Source organism: Populus euphratica, unplaced genomic scaffold (genome assembly GCF_000495115.2).
Source record: "Populus euphratica unplaced genomic scaffold, PopEup_1.0 scaffold679.1, whole genome shotgun sequence".
NCBI classification, from domain to species: domain Eukaryota; kingdom Viridiplantae; phylum Streptophyta; class Magnoliopsida; order Malpighiales; family Salicaceae; genus Populus; species Populus euphratica.
Genome location: NW_011500553.1, coordinates 74,699 through 91,085, shown reverse-complemented (window position 1 = coordinate 91,085; position 16,387 = coordinate 74,699). Strand labels below are relative to the sequence as shown.

Sequence of the window (16,387 nt, the reverse complement as noted above, 5' to 3'; positions counted from 1 at the left end):
GAAATTATAGATGAATATTTATTTTTATTCCATTGTCATTTCTATATGAAATTGTTAATCTGTTGTAATTTTTATGTATAAAAAAATGATATAATATTTTCCATCAATATTTTCATCATTATTTTTTTTTAAATTATAGGAGTGATTCTTCCTGCACCCCTTGAATGGATGTGTGGTTTCTTTTGCTATATTTCTGCTCAAAGGCTAATAGATATCCGAAACAGTGATCAATTTCAAGATTTAAGGAATCGACGTCTTACAAAGATTTCGCGCTAAAACGGTGTCGGTGGATGAGATGTCTTCGTTATGAAACAGACGAGTGCTTTCATCTAATTAGACGTGTAAAGAATTCAAGAAGGTGAATCCACTGTACAGAAATTGAAAAAAGTACAGCTGTGGCTCCGATATTCCTATCCAGAGCCAACCTTTTATAATTGTTTATCCATGCTCTGATTACCCTCCCAAACATTCCCACATGCTAGCCAATCAAAGCTGTCGGTGGCTTTTCTCCTTTTCTTTTATTTCATTTTTTATTTGCAATTCCACCCACTGTTTCTGCAACCTTCCATTGGATTCTTCTTCATCCCTGCAAAAATCCAAAAGAGCTTCAGCTATCATTGTGATGTTTAGTTGGAGTGTATTAGCACCATTACTAATTGCTGATTTAGACAATATTAGCACCATTACTAATTGCTGATTTAGACCGTGAAAGATTAACCAACAAGATAAAGAGTTTGATGGGTAATGTTATAACGGTTGGTTTTTTTTTTAAATATATTTAAATAATATATTTTTAAAATTAAAATAATTTAACAAACACTAAAAAAATATTAAAAAACAAGAGAAAAAAAAGGTACAGTAACAGTACGAAGGACCCACAACAAAGCCCATAAGTACACTGAAACAAGCCCATCCATCAATTCGCATCATTGTCGGCAAAGCAAGCAGTGAATCTCAAATGGGACATTGGCTAGTGCATGCTTTACAGCTGGATCGATCTAAAAGCCCTAATCCAGTTGTTGCCGTACGTTGTCATTTGGTGTTATTCTTGCTTATTAGCGTGTGTGAGTATTTTAATATTGTTTAAAAAAATAATAAGTGAAATAACAGGAAAAACATGATATTTGTAGTTTTTTACTGCTATTTTAAGTAGCAATATCTAAAAAAATAATTAAATAAATGAGAGATAGGGAGAAAAATCTCACAAACATGTAAACTCGAGTTAACATTACCAATACCATAAAAAAATCATTATTTCGTTGCAATCAACCAAAAATAACCCCATTAATTTTCACTGATGTCCTCCACGCAGTTAAAAAGGAAAAGAAATATTACCTTTACATTAAAAATAATAAATAAATAAACAACAAAATTGAGGTTTGCCCCTCCAAGGAAAGAATAACGTGTCTTTTCCCTTTTTTAACTTTTCCGACCTTGTCAGATTTTCTGTTTCCCATTTATCTTTTTTTTTAATGGAAAAACAGCGAAGCAGCCAAAAAAAAAAAAGTAAAAAAAAAATAATAATCTAATTTACAGCTTTCCCATGATTATATCCGTAGTAAGAGAGATACCACTTAACAAACTTCTTCAACCCGGTTGCCAAATCAGTAGTCGGTTTATACCCAAGTTCTCTGTGGGCCAAACTAATATTTGCATGAGTGAACGGCACGTCACCGTTTCCAGGCATATCCACAAAATTCCTTTTCGCTTTAACCTTCAAATGCCTCTCCAGTAAGCTCACGAGTGTCGGTACCGTAACAGGAGACGTGTTACCCAAATTAAAGATCCGATACGGAGCGGGTCCCCGCTTCTTCCCACCAGACCCGGGGCTTTTACCCGAAGTATCCAATGACCCAACACAACCTTTCACAATATCATCAATAAAAGTAAAATCCCGAGCCAAGTCAGCCCGATCCTTGCCACGGTAAACTGTAATCGGTTTCCCTTGTAAAATGTTTCTCGTGAAAGAAAAGTAAGCCATATCGGGTCTTCCCCATGGACCGTACACAGTAAAAAACCTTAAGCCAGTAATTGACAGACCGTAAATATGATTGTAGGTATGAGTAATTTCCTCACCGGCCTTTTTTGTAGCCGCATAAAGACTAGCCGGCTGGTCCGTCCGATCAGACTCGGAGAAAGGAACCTTTTCATTTAAACCGTACACAGAACTTGATGAAGCCCAAACGACAGACGGCTGAGGGTTAGCCGATTTACAAGCTTCAAGAAGGGTGACCAGGCCGGCTATATTAGAATGCACGTAAGAGTGTGGATTCTCCATGGCGTATCTGACTCCAGCTTGAGCCGCCAAATGCATAACGTGAGTGAAAGCCACAGTATCAAAAAGCATAGCTATTAACCGCGCGTCGTTTATATCTCCTTCGACGATGAAAATCCCTTGGTTGTTAAGGAGAGATTTTCGGGCTCTCTTCAACAACGGGTCGTAGTAGTTGTTAAAATTGTCTATCCCGACGACGCCGTCTCCGCGTTTCTTGAGAGCTAAAGACACGTGGCTTCCAACGAAACCGGCTGCTCCGGTAACAAGAACAGACATGCCGTTAGAACGGTGTATCTGGGCAGAATGGCGGATTTGTTTCTCCCACAGAATACCACCCCAAGAAGCGGTGAAATACCGGCTACCGGTATAGACAAAAGATTGGAAACTCAAATACGACGCCGTTAAAGCAACCAAGAAAAGTGCCCACAAGAACATGGTGCTCGTGGAAGCGAAGCAACGGTGGAAGTGGCGATTCATGGTGTGGGCTCGATCGATCTTGAACTTACCAGGTGTTGAAGGGAATAGCTCATCCTGTAGTGATGGCATTTGCTTTCGATCTCCTTGGGGGTTCTATTATGTGTCGTGTTTCTTGGGTGATGCTTGGAGTTTCTTGAAATAGATAGGTATTGGTTGTCTTGACTTGAAAAGAAAATTGGGTGGTTTTTATTTTGATTAGAGAGGATGAAATAATAAAAAAGATATACAAATGGTGAAATACAGATGCAGAGAAAATAATGGGAACTGCACCTGCTAATGGAAGGAAGGCGAAGAAAGGGATATATATAGTGGTAACCCACAAAGAGGCAACAAGTATTACGCGTGAACGCGTTAAGGGACGGCCAGCCAGATTGGAATAGAAAGGAACAGAGAGAGACTGTAAAGAGACAGAAGATAAACAGCAAGAAATTATTGTTACCTTGTATTTTGTTTGAGTTTTGGACTTTTAACAGAGAGAAAAGTAGGTAAAGAGAGACCAGTCTCGAAAAATTGCTGTCGTGGGGGTGCGGGTGTGAACACACCGCTTGGGAGATTGTCTAGAGAGAGTGAACTTGCACTAAATTATGTTGAAAAATGAAATGGTAGTCTTAAATAATTGGAGGAATTTCGCAGTAGTAGTAATTATAATAATTATAATAATTAGAGAATTTTAGTATGTATGATTAATTGAGGTATATGGAAATTAATTTAAATATTTATATTAATAAAAACAAAATAAAAATCAGAGGAATTTCACAGTAATTATAATAATTGGAGGAATACTTTTAATCTCTTCGTTACACAAAGCACAAGTCAATAGCAAAATCATAGTATTATTAATAGTATCGTGTTTTATTTAATGAATGGCTTAATTATGAATTCACCAAGCTAAGCTCCTTGTGAGTATTTTATTTTTTCAATGCAAGATTGGATTGAGACTGCAAGTTATTTTTATACAAAACTAGTTAACTTAGTTAATAAGTAATTATTTTTTTAATAAATATGAATCAATTTGTATATATTTTGATTAATTATACAAACTCTAAAATTAATAATTATATAAATTTTTAATAACCTTAAAAATTATAAAATTCGAACTAGTAATTTCTAAAAAGCAAACACAGAAATTTAACCAGTTAGTTATCTCTTAGAATTACATAAATAATTATTTTAATATCTTACTTAATTGTTAATTAACATTATTTGGTCTGATATTTTTGGTTAATATTTGAGAATATAATAGTAATTATTTTTAATGTATTTCATTTAAAAAATTTAAAAATATTATTTTTTAAATATTATTTTTTACAACAACATACCAAAACTATTTAAAAACAAAAAAAAATTAAAACAAAATAATAATTTATAAAATCACAAAATTTAATTTCAACTGTAAAAATAAACACCCCTGCATTGACGGTAAAATGTTGGGCAGTGAATAAACGAAGACCTCATAAAGATTTTTCAAAATTATAGTGTGTTAAATGGTTCTGCAACCGATAGTCTGCTCCTCTTAAAAATAATTGCTTGCAGTGTACTTTCAATACATGTTAACAATTATAATTACATGCTAGATAAGTGCTCCGCTGTCACCCACATCAAAATATTTTTTACATAAAAAATATTTTAACATTGCTATTATGTTTAAAAAATAAAAGAGAAAGAATTAAACAACTCATGTTTAGACTCATGGAGTTCAATAAATTAGTTTCATTTAATTACACAATAAAAAAAAAATAGTGACTATAAATTGAAAATAAATTTAGTTTCATTTAATTACACAATAAAAAAAAAGTAGTGACTATAAATTAAAAAAAAAATTTAAAAATAACTATGATGACATGCAAAAACAAATATTTGTAAAAAAATAAATTAAAAAACTGAATTTTTAGAAAACTCAATCATGAGAAACAAGATTGAAAAAAAAAATGCACAAAAAAACAAGTTAAGTCAACTCGAATTAACATATTAAACTTATAACACGAGTTATGATCTTGGAATAACTCTATAGAAAATAAATTAAAAAAATAATTATGATAATCAGTTCACAACATTCCAAATATAGAAGGATGGAACCTGAAAAAAAAGTACAAAACAAAACACCAACAAAATTGGGTAAGTCCCCTAAATTCCTTGAGCCAGACTATGTGAACAAGATAACTTAATAGAAGATAAAATAAGTAAAATTATAAAGCCTAATTCTTAAGCCAATCCAATATTTAAGGCTGCTCCCGAAAAAATATTCAATCTTACAAAAACAATATGAAAAGTAGATCCATATTAACATGGGCTAACCTGCTAAACTCGTCAAACTTATAATCTATATCATAAGACCGAGATAATCTCATAGAAAGAAAAGCAAAGAAAATCACAAAGCCTAATTTCTAACAAATTCAATATTAAATAATAAAATTAAAAAAATAGCATAAAAAATAGATATAAAAAAAGGATCAGTATCATTTTAGACAAACATTTTAAATTCATGATTTGAGTCATGAAACTACTCACCCTATCAAAAAAATTTACGAAGCATAATTTCTATTAATTTTTTTTTTAAGGATACAAAGTAAAAAAAATAATAATAAAGATTAAATTTGATATAAAAACCAAATGACAAAACACCTTTCAATTTTGACTAAGCCAGTACAAATCCTAAGAAGAGTAGAGAGAAAAGAGAGAGTAGAAAAAAAAATGCTTCTAGAGCTCTATCGATATACATCACCTCACCTGATATCCTTCGTTACACCACTTCTAATGCCACAAGGAAAGCTAGTGATTGGCCATTGAAAAAAGTTGTATGAGTTGCTAGAACATAATAACTTGCCTTTACACATTGATGTGTGTAATGCATGCATCAATTAAGTTATTGTGCTTGCTGACTTCATCTCACCATATTTATTTTAGTTTCAATCTTCTTCATTTAAGTCTTAATTATTTTATTTTAATATAATTTTATTTTATTTTGTCTAAATAAGTACTGATTGAGCACTAGAATTTTCTCCTGATATTATGTGATCCCTATATCTATGCAACTAAAATAAACTACCAAGTCAAATAAAAACAACATAAAAGAATGGTATTAGGAAAAAAAAAATAGTTATGTGATCGAAAAAAAAGTACATGAATTTTAACCTTGATTATGCAAATCAATCCCTAATTTTAACATAAAAATTAAGTATTTATTTAAGCTTTAAATTCAATCCCTAAAATTTTAATTTTTTTAAATCAGTGAATTAAAATTAAATGAGTGGCATAACATTTTCTAGAACAACAAAATCCCCATACACATGCATAAAAATAAATCATCAAGATGAATCTCAAGTCACTACAATGTTAAATGATTAAATAAAAACAAAAACATATTAAGGGGTCAAAATGAAAACAAAATCAGGGGAACAAAAGAAGGTTTTAATATGCGAATACACGGTAAAACCTCTCATAAGGCACAATATTTTAATATAATAATATATGTTATAAATGTTATATTTTTCTTATAATTCAAAGTATTCAGATAAAAAATAGTATTATTTGTGTTATAAATATTATTATTTTTATTATAATTCAAAATATTGATATAAAAAATATTATTATGTGTTGTAATCATCCTTGAAATTCTTAAGATAATTATTTATGCTATAAATATTTTTATTTTTATTATAATTCTAAATATTCATATAAAAATAATATTTTTTTGTGATATAAATATTATTTTTATTATTTTTAATATTATTAATAAAATAATTAATAAATTTTAAAAAATATTATTATTAATATTAAAAAAATATTGTTTTTATATTATAAATTTTTATAGTAATTTTTATGAAAATAAAAAGTAAACTTGCCACGTAGCATCAAACTAATATATTCCATTTAACCTTTTTTATATATAAATATATTGTCATGCTTTTATAATATTCTACTAATTCTCGAATCATTTCAGTTGCTTCAAACATTTGATCCTGATACAAAACCAAGTTGTAATCAACAGCAACATTGATTTGATGTTTAAAAAAATCTCACTCTTTATATAATTGATATGAAGTTAATTATAATTCTGATATGAGGTATAATTTTAAGATAGTTTGAAAAAAAAAAACTTAAAACCAAAAAAGAAAAAGAAAAAGAAAAACTATTTTCTATTACTGAAGACACCCTATGTTTTCTACACCTACTCTGTTACTCAATTGTTTTAAAGTATGCTTTATAATCTCTAATGAATTATTTATAACAAGCATTTTTAGCATTTATTAAAATTAAACTATTAGTTTTCTAAAATCTGAATACCTTTATGTGAAGTTTGATAATCTGTAGTTAATTTAGTTTGTTTGATTTTTTAAAATTAGAAATAAACTTAATTTCATTGAAATAAAAACCAAGACATAAATATTTAGAATATATAAAATAAACAACCCCAATGTCGCTTCTAGTTATGAAACTGAAAATGTTATCCATGCCTTAGCAGAAACAAAAGTAGTGTTTAAAAATATGATAGATGTTATTTTTTAAAATAGTTTTTGTTTGGAAAATATATTAAAGTAATATTTTTTTATATTTTAAAATTTATTTTTGATATTAGTACATTAAAATAATTTATAAAAAATAAAATCAAATTTTAATAAAAAGAATTCAATTTCAAAATCAACGGCCACAAAATAGGTGTGTATACATAAATATTAATGGAATCTGAATTTCTGTAGTTGAAAACTTGAAGCCTTATTAAATTTTGAACCTTTTGTTTCGGAGAACTCGGTCTCTCTTTCACCATTAGAGATTGGGAACTATGAATCTCACCTTGAAATATCGAAAACAACAAAAAGAGATGAGACATAATTGTTGCCTTGCGCGTTGGATGCTAACTTCATCCTTGCGTATTAATTATTTTTTAAAATATTTTTTTTAAATAGGTATATTTTTTAAGCTTCTGTTTTCTCATGCAATTACCTTAATTAATTTTGTCTATCAACCGGGTTGGTGAATCTATGGAAAATAAGCAATTACAGGTGTTCGTGTGATGTGCTAGCTGATAAGCATAGTTTCTATTTATTTTAAATAAAATTTAAAAAATAATAAAGGTAATAGCATAATAATGAATTTTATAGCACTCATGTTGTAATTACCAAATAGTCAAGCATTTCATCCTTATTCAAACACTTAATATCAACAAGTAAACTCTCTCCCAAAACCGAGTATTGATTTAGCATATTTAATTATATCCCATTAGTATTTAATTAAAATATAATTATATGAAAGCAGAATTTGAGTAAAAAAAATGTGGTAAATTTTTAGCATATTTTTTCATGGCCCATTGCAGTGCCATGCACGAACAACAAACTAGTTTAACATGACAGTGTGCCGTGATTAGATTGAAAGACATGCCGTCGAATGAAAGAATTTGTTGCTGGATTTGTGTTGTCTCATTCCTTTTCACAGACCTCACCTCATCTTTGTTCAAAACTAGAGCTATCTCAAACTTTTCCAGAGCATTATATCTGGTCATGCATGAGATCCAAGATATAATTTCTCGCAAGCAGTACATAAGCCTCGCTGTGGATGGTCAAATGGGCTTCGTGAACGATGGCTAAAGTGGAGCACAAGTTTGAGGCCTAGACTGCTGTGCTAAATTTTATCTGGTACGAAGATAACTGGGCCTCAAACTTGTGCTCCACTTAAAGTCCGAACCAGGCCTGGAATACTGTGTCATCAAGATCTTGGCCTGGTTCAGACTTTAACTGAGCTTGAGTATCCACTAGTCAAGATTGGATTGCAGGAGAAAAGTATAGTCCAAGCAAGTATCTGTCAATTTGCATCCTCGGTATGTTAGGTATGATCCAAGCAAGTCTTTGGAACCATCTTCACACATACCCCTTGCGTCTTTCAAGTATGAACAACATCAAATGTAAGTCTACAGGACCAGTCTTTATAGATGCCAAATACTTTAATTATGCATCACGCAGCTACTACATTAATCAAGTTCTCGGATCTCTGGGAGCTTGAAGAGCAAGTAAAAACTTTTGCAGAAGCTGGACCACTGGCTGAGTATATTGAGACTTGAAGTGCACTCAGTCTAAACCTTCTGGGACAGATTTTCCAAAGGCAAAAGCCCATTCATCCCAACAAGGAAGAACATGAATTAGAGGTCATTTTCAAGTGGTCTAGGACGTTTTTTCTTTCTTTGTTAAAGTATTTGCCGGAATTCAACTATCAGACGAAAACAAAATTGACATGACAACAGCTCCCAATGCCATAATTTTGAATACATCCATTATTCACGTACGAAAAAAGAAGAAGAAGAAAGAAAAGCAGAGCTAAACATCTTGTAGGACAAAACCGCTCCTTGTCGGCCAAAAACACACATTGTTGTTAAAGAAAAGCTAAATCATGCGAGAAAAATACTATAATTATTCTCGCAAAACATTTTTTCGACAATCGATTATGCTGGCAACATTGTTACTTCCCCTACTAAATATGTTTTCCCACTATTTAATGACTACGGGGTTGATCCTAAACCCAATTTAAAAATATCTGCCACTGTTTAGATGTTAATATGTTATTGAAATTGATCTCTGATAATGAAACATAGAGTAAAGAATTGAAATGGGCTGATGGTTGTTCAAGAGCAGAGATAATAAAGGAGGAGAAAAAGTAACCCTAATAATAGAAGGCAAAGAAAACTGGATTCCAGAATTACTGGACTTGCACCCATGCAACCTACAAAACCAGATGTCAAATCATTAGCTTCCACTATTTTACTTTAAACCATTGCACCATGGGAAGATTTATGAACTCAGTGTGAAGGAAATGAATGGGAAGAACAGAAAATACATGGAAAACTATTGAGGGTCAAAATGAAAAGGATAAAGAAAGGTGGCTTTAGCATTCATAAATATGTTTGTTTTATATTTTACATCTTCACAAGAAAATTACATCATGTCAACTAAATGTAGTTTATAGGTATAACAATTGTACTTTTAACTCTTGAAGAACAATTGAAATGTTATCCCTCAATATCTCCCCCCATGTGGAGATGATTTCAATTACCATAGCTAATTGTTGGCTCATATAGTCCAAAATTGGCTCATAAGAGCATCTCCCCTGTTTTGAAGACCTAAATTAAAATAATATTTTAAATAATATAAATATAATTTTTTTTACCATGTACATTTCAATAGAAAAAAACCATTTGAAAATCCAATTATATTAGAGTGGGAGAAATAAATATATTATTTTTTTAATGAGTTTTATGTCTTTTTTTTCATTACATTTAATAGATTTATTTTGTTGTTGGTCCCACTTTGTTAGTTTTGATTTTTTTAAAGAGACATATAAAAATATATTTGTGGAAGAGAAAATATATTTTGATATTTTATTTAGTACTCTAATTGGAGCATATAATACAAGTACGAAAGAGTTAAAATAATATTTTTTTAATTTTTGATTTCTACTTAGCGAGTTGCTCTAACATTTGTCGAATTTTATCTTCTTCCCTAATAAAGTTATAGGCTTGTGACATAAAATAAATATTTTAACCATTTCAGGCCCAAAAAAGGCTTCTTCCCCTACTACAACCCTCATATTCTCATTTCCATCTCTTTCACATTTTGCACTAGACAATTAGAAGGTCACTATTTTCACACACAGATAACTGTATTGCCTCTCCAAATTACTTTCTTCGGTTCAAGCTGTTATATTCATGAGTTTATGATATAGAAACCCAGTTGAGAAGTTTTTGTGACAAACCTAGTACCTTTCCTCTAAATGAAGCATTTCTCTATTTCACAAAGCGGTCAATTAAAGCTTATTGTCTTTTCTTTTAGTTCTCACATCTCTCATGGCATTCTCAGTAAAGTCCTAAAGCTATGAATTTTAATTTATAACCATTCTAATTATAGTTACTTTTTAAATAATTTTTTGTGTTAAAATATATATCAATAATTTTTTTTTAAAAAAAATTATTTTTAATATCAGTACATTAAAATAATTTAAAAATACTAAAAACATATTAATTTGAAATAAATAAAAATTAAAAAAATTTAAATTTTAAAAAATATTTTTAAAACACAAAAACAAAAACATGTATAACTAAATGATTTTTTTACGTTTGCCAGCAAGCCTCAATTAGCTTAAGGGATCTTGGGGTTTATCTCTGGGGGTGGTTTTATTATTTTACTATATGCTCTGCTGATACGGTGTTGAAGGGTTTGTGTAGAAATATAGAGGTTTGTGAATCATTGGATTTGCTTAATATAATGAAAAAGATTGATATTTAGCCTGCTATTGTTAGTTATAATACAATTATAAATGGACTTTGTAAAGAGAGAATATTGGATAAAGGAACTGATTTGTTATTAATTTGAAATGGAGGGGTCAAATTGTGAACTAGCTTCATTTACTTATTATATTTTGATAGACGGTATTTGTAAGGATGGTAGAGTGGAAGAAACAATGAATTTGCTGGAAAAGATGAGAACGAAAGGATGATGACAACCATTTTCAAATCGAAGAAGGACCATGAGCATAATTAAGGAGTCAGATATAAGCAAAGATACGGGGACATGAATGAGAGTTCGAAACTCAGATTAAATAAATACTCATAATTAATTGAAGCTAGATCACATCTTCAACTAAATGTCATTCTGCGCTTCTATAAATCACTTAAAAGATGTCTTGTCTTAAACTAAAAATAACCTCGTTCTTTTTTCATGATGTTGGGTTTTATACAAACTAAAGCAGCTTAGCAATGCATGTTTGAGAAGTATTCATTATTATTTTGAATAATTGCTTCTGCAATTCCAGCTTCCTTTCATGATTATAGATGGTGTGCTTGTCATGTTTCATTTTCTTCTTCTTCTTTTTTTAAAAAAATAGATTTCAGTGATTTGATTTTGTTTCCTGTTCAGTCATGTTTCATTTTCTTTTTCAAAAAAAAAAAGAAAAACAATTTTCCATGATTTGCCCATTGAATTACTATAGCAATTAAGTTTTTGTTCATGCAAATTTCTTTTTTTTTTTAAATTTTTTGTCCATGGATTAATTGCAATCGGAAACTGGATTTCAAAACTATTTACAAAACAATTTTTTATTTTTAATTTAATCAATTCAGTTATTAATTAGCTCATCAACTTCTAATTTTTTCTAAATCATCATTGGAAAAAATAAATTAAACTCGCTATAGAACCTTTGTCTTTTCATTTTGGTTCATCATTGGAAAAAATAAATTAAACTCTCTATAGTACCTTTGTCTTTTCATTTTGGTTTTTAAACTTTAAGATCTTGCAATTTTGCCCCAGATCAGCTCCAACTTTGGTATTTCTTTAATTAAGCTCTTGGTTTTATTAATTAAACTAATTTTAAGTTCAATTAAGTCCCTAAACTTATTAATTTTTCAATTAAGCTCCTGATTTTATTAATTAAACTAATCCAAAGTTTAATTAAGTCCCTCAAACCTATCAATTCTTTCAATTTCTACCAAAATTGATTTTCAAATTTATAATTCTATCCTTATTTGTTCTCAAACTTTCAATTTATGTTGTCTTAACCCAAATTTAAATTTAATTTTTATTCATTTATTTTTTTTTAATTTAAAAATTGAGTTACAATAACTACCATTTCGCTTGCTATTCCATCAATTTTATGTTTGATAATCACTAGTTTCTTTTCCCTTAATAATTCCCCTCTAAGAACAAACTTAATGAAAAAATAAAAAATAAAAATGCTAGCAATAGTCCACAAGCGCTATACCTAATAGTCTCTGTAATTGGTAACATCTCCTATTACACAAACAGTGAATCTCCTAGTACCATGATTTTCAACAGCATCTTTGACACCCAATGCTCAACCCCACATCACTACAAGTGTCAAAACTAACAAAGACATCATTACAAGCGGTCTAGGACATTTAACTTTTTCTACATGCTTGTGTGGGGAGTAGTCATGGATCGGTGAGCAGGTCAGATTTAGAATAAGGGGAAGGCATGTATAGAATGTATTTGGTTTGGAGAGGATCGTTATGTAAAAAACAACACTTTTTAGTTTTATCCCTGCAATTGATTATCATTTTGAATTATTCATCAATTGTTTTCTTTGAACTCTATTAAAATCTAGGAAGCATAAATAAAAATACAAGATATGAATACTCCTCCAACCTATAAAAACATGGATATGTATTTTAAAAATAATTATGACATAATAAACTTTGGATATGCTAACAAAATAAAAATAAAAAAATAATATTTTAAAAATACTTAAAAAAAGACTAAATTTAATTCGGGTTAATCATCCAAACCCATAACATAGATAATGAGGATGAAATCACCTCATAGAAGGCAAACTCTAAATACCTAGAAAATAAAATTCTCAATTAGCCAAATATCGAGTTGATCTATTATATTAGAATTTCTACGAACGACACATATCTTCTAAAAAAAGAAACCTAGTTATGGCTCAAGTCAATCACCTAAATAATTTTGGTGAAGCTATTTTTTTTTTCATTTATATTATTAGGTAATTTCTTTCTAATCTCCAACAATTTGAGACAATATCGGCTATGAAGGACTCTAATGTTATCAATGGGCAAAGCTCTATTAAAGTGGGTGACCTTAACAATCCATTTTGTTTCTATAAAGCAAACTTTGGAAGATTAAGGCAAAAGACTTTGTTTAATTTTATTTTCTTGAATGTTAGCTATGTCTTCACTTTAAAAAAAGCATATGAAAAAAAAAAGAAAATATGAGTACACAAGAGTTAGTTCAACAAGAGAGAGAAGTTAAGAAATAAAAGAAGGACAATAATAATAATTATCGTTCTAATGAGCTTTATGATTATTATGATTAAGATTTTACTTTTATCAAGAAGATTTGGAAGGCGCTTCATAAAAAATATGATACCAAAGAAGCTAGTTCAAAAAGTATGCTTGTAACTAATTTTTAAGTTCTAAATGAATGAAGAAAATCTTATGGTTGATCAAGCCTATGAATTCCAAATGATTTCTCATGAGATATCTAACAAAGACATCCAAGTAGATGATGAACAAATGCAAGTTGCAACCATCATTATTAAATTGCTTGAATCTTAGAAAGACTTTGCCAAAGGTGCGAGGCACAAACAAAATGAGCTCTCAATGGAAGCTCTTATTTGTCTAACAGTAGAATAAAAAGCAAGGAACCAATACAAAGTAATTAAACTTAATGGTTCAACTAGTACAAAGATAAATTTAACTACTTTTCATAAAAATCTCCTTCACACAGAAAAAACCCATGAAAAGTTTAGGCCAAAGAAAAAATATTTCAAGAAAAACCTTATGAAAACCATTTTCATTCTAACCAAGAAAGAAATAATAGAACATGTCCTAAACTACCATTAAATAATAGCAACTAGAACCATGGTAAAAATAATTATACTTGTTTTATTTGTGATAAACCTGAGTATGGTTGTAGAACTTGTTGTTTCTTAAACATGGGCTTATTACACAAGCTAACATTATTAAAAAGCCATTATGCCTATGATTTACGAGATTAATATTCTTGAAGGTTAAAATGCATGACTGCCTGATTTGGGAGCTAATAGATATATCTCTAATGACAAAGCCTTGTTTAAGACTTATACCATCTTATATGAGGAAAAAAAATCCTACTTGATGATTCACACACTATTGATGTAGTAAGGGTTAGAGATATTCTTATCAAATTTATATTTGAAAAAGAAGTCATTTCTAAGGATGTATTTCATGCCCTTGAAATTCACAAGAATTTGGTTTCTAGTTTCTTGTGAATAAGGTTGGTTTTAAACAAGTTATTGAGACCATAGTTTTTAAATCTGATCTAATGATAAACCTGGTTTAATGATGGGGTCACAGGTCAGATGAGTTGACCTAGGCCAACCAAATTTTTTTTTAATGCAACACCTATAGAAAACACCTAACTAGTTACAATGCAACACTTATATAAACCAAATTTAAAATTTAAACCAATAACATAAATTTAATTCAATATCCAAAATACAAACCAAATTTAAATTTTAAAATATTTAAAACAAAATATCCAAAAATATAAATTCTAAATCAACAACACATTCAGTTTTGTTGAATGAACACAATAAGTTCTTCGGTGTTCATGTGAGCAAAATTTGAATCAAATATTCATGGAATTATGTCAATCTTGTTAACACCTAATAAAACATCAACATGCTTATTTGAAACTTCATCGTCACAATCATCTTCAATCTCATTAATATTTATGACATCTACATTTAAAACACAATTAACAAATAAATATTATGTGTTAAACAATACTTTGTTTTAAATAATATTTATCACTAAATGATTAATCATTAATTAACATCATCTAAAGTATCTTGTATGGTCATTATTGATAGAGCTTGGTGAAAACTCTCTGCTTTTTTAGTTGTCAAAATTGATGGGTCATCTTCTACTACCTAATTTTTAATGTCACAAATTATCTCAAAATTAATTGGATCGTAATTTCACCCTTTCCAAATATTCAAAGTGAAAGTAAACATAATATAAGTATTAATAATGATGCTAAATAAGATAAAAAAATATTTAAAAAAATTACAAAAAAGAAAATATTTTTGTTTCAATTTTAGATTGCAGTGGATGTAAATAAGGTCATTAAGCCTTTGGTGCTCTAATTTATTTATCTTCTTGGAGTGAATATATTAAAAAATACTCCAATTTCTCTAGCATCCCGAAGAATTACAAGTTTGACTTAACACTTGTATAACCAAATGTTGTAGATTTGGAGCACTGGTTCTATATATCATTTACCATTCATCTATATAAAAAATAATAAGTAATACTATGTCAAATAATATTTTTATATATAAAAATTATATACCTAGAAGTATAAAGGTGCGATTATTTATTGCACACGCTCGATCAAAATCAAGTTGATCCCGAAGAATTACAAGTTTGACTTAACACTTGTACAACCAAATGTTGTAGATTTGGAGCACTGGTTCTATATATCATTTACCATTCATCTATATAAAAAATAATAAGTAATACTATGTCAAATAATATTTTTATATATAAAAATTATATACCTAGAAGTATAAAGGTGCGATTATTTATTGCACACGCTCGATCAAAATCAAGTTGAGCATTCCTAAATAATTTCATCTCACTTGTAATTTTACTTTGCAATGGTAAATTTCCATCTGCATACTTCTCAAGAACATCTAAAAGTCCAGAAATGACGTTAATATGTTTATCCATTATATTTGCATCATATTAAAATCGAGGATTCAACCAAAATACCACTATATAAAGATTTTTATATAGTTGTCCATCCCACCGATTATTGATAATGTCTATGAAAGGTTGCACTCTAGACTTTCTTTTTTGAAATCTCCTCAACATTTTTTCTTTTGCATAATAAATAGCATCGTACAATTATCATAGTGAAGGTCTATTATCACCATCAACCATTCATAGAACTCAAACTAAAGGTTCACTCATTCACTCAATTATTGCATATTCTTCCCAAAACAGAGAGTCTAGCACACTCTTAACAAACTTTTTTCCTTTGCTATCTTTGACATAAACAAATGAGACTTATTTCCTAGATGTCATCATAACTCTCAACTCATCTTTATGAGCTAAAATGCATTGCAATGCAA

General features: G+C 29.4%; 1 protein-coding gene across 1 annotated transcript; it reads right to left on the bottom strand.

Moving 5' to 3' along the window:
* Positions 1-1,378: 1,378 nt before the first annotated feature.
* LOC105115356 (UDP-glucuronate 4-epimerase 1-like) lies at positions 1,379-3,267 on the bottom strand. The gene has a single exon (XM_011012209.1). The coding sequence runs from the start codon at positions 2,819-2,821 to the stop codon at positions 1,526-1,528; it is 1,296 nt and encodes a 431-aa protein (XP_011010511.1). The 5' UTR covers positions 2,822-3,267; the 3' UTR covers positions 1,379-1,525.
* Between the last annotated feature and the right edge of the window lie 13,120 nt (positions 3,268-16,387).

What these genes read in the sequence shown, in the direction of transcription:
- LOC105115356 (XM_011012209.1), bottom strand. Translation starts at nt 2,821, where the DNA reads ATGCCATCACTACAGGATGAGCTATTCCCTTCAACACCTGGTAAGTTC.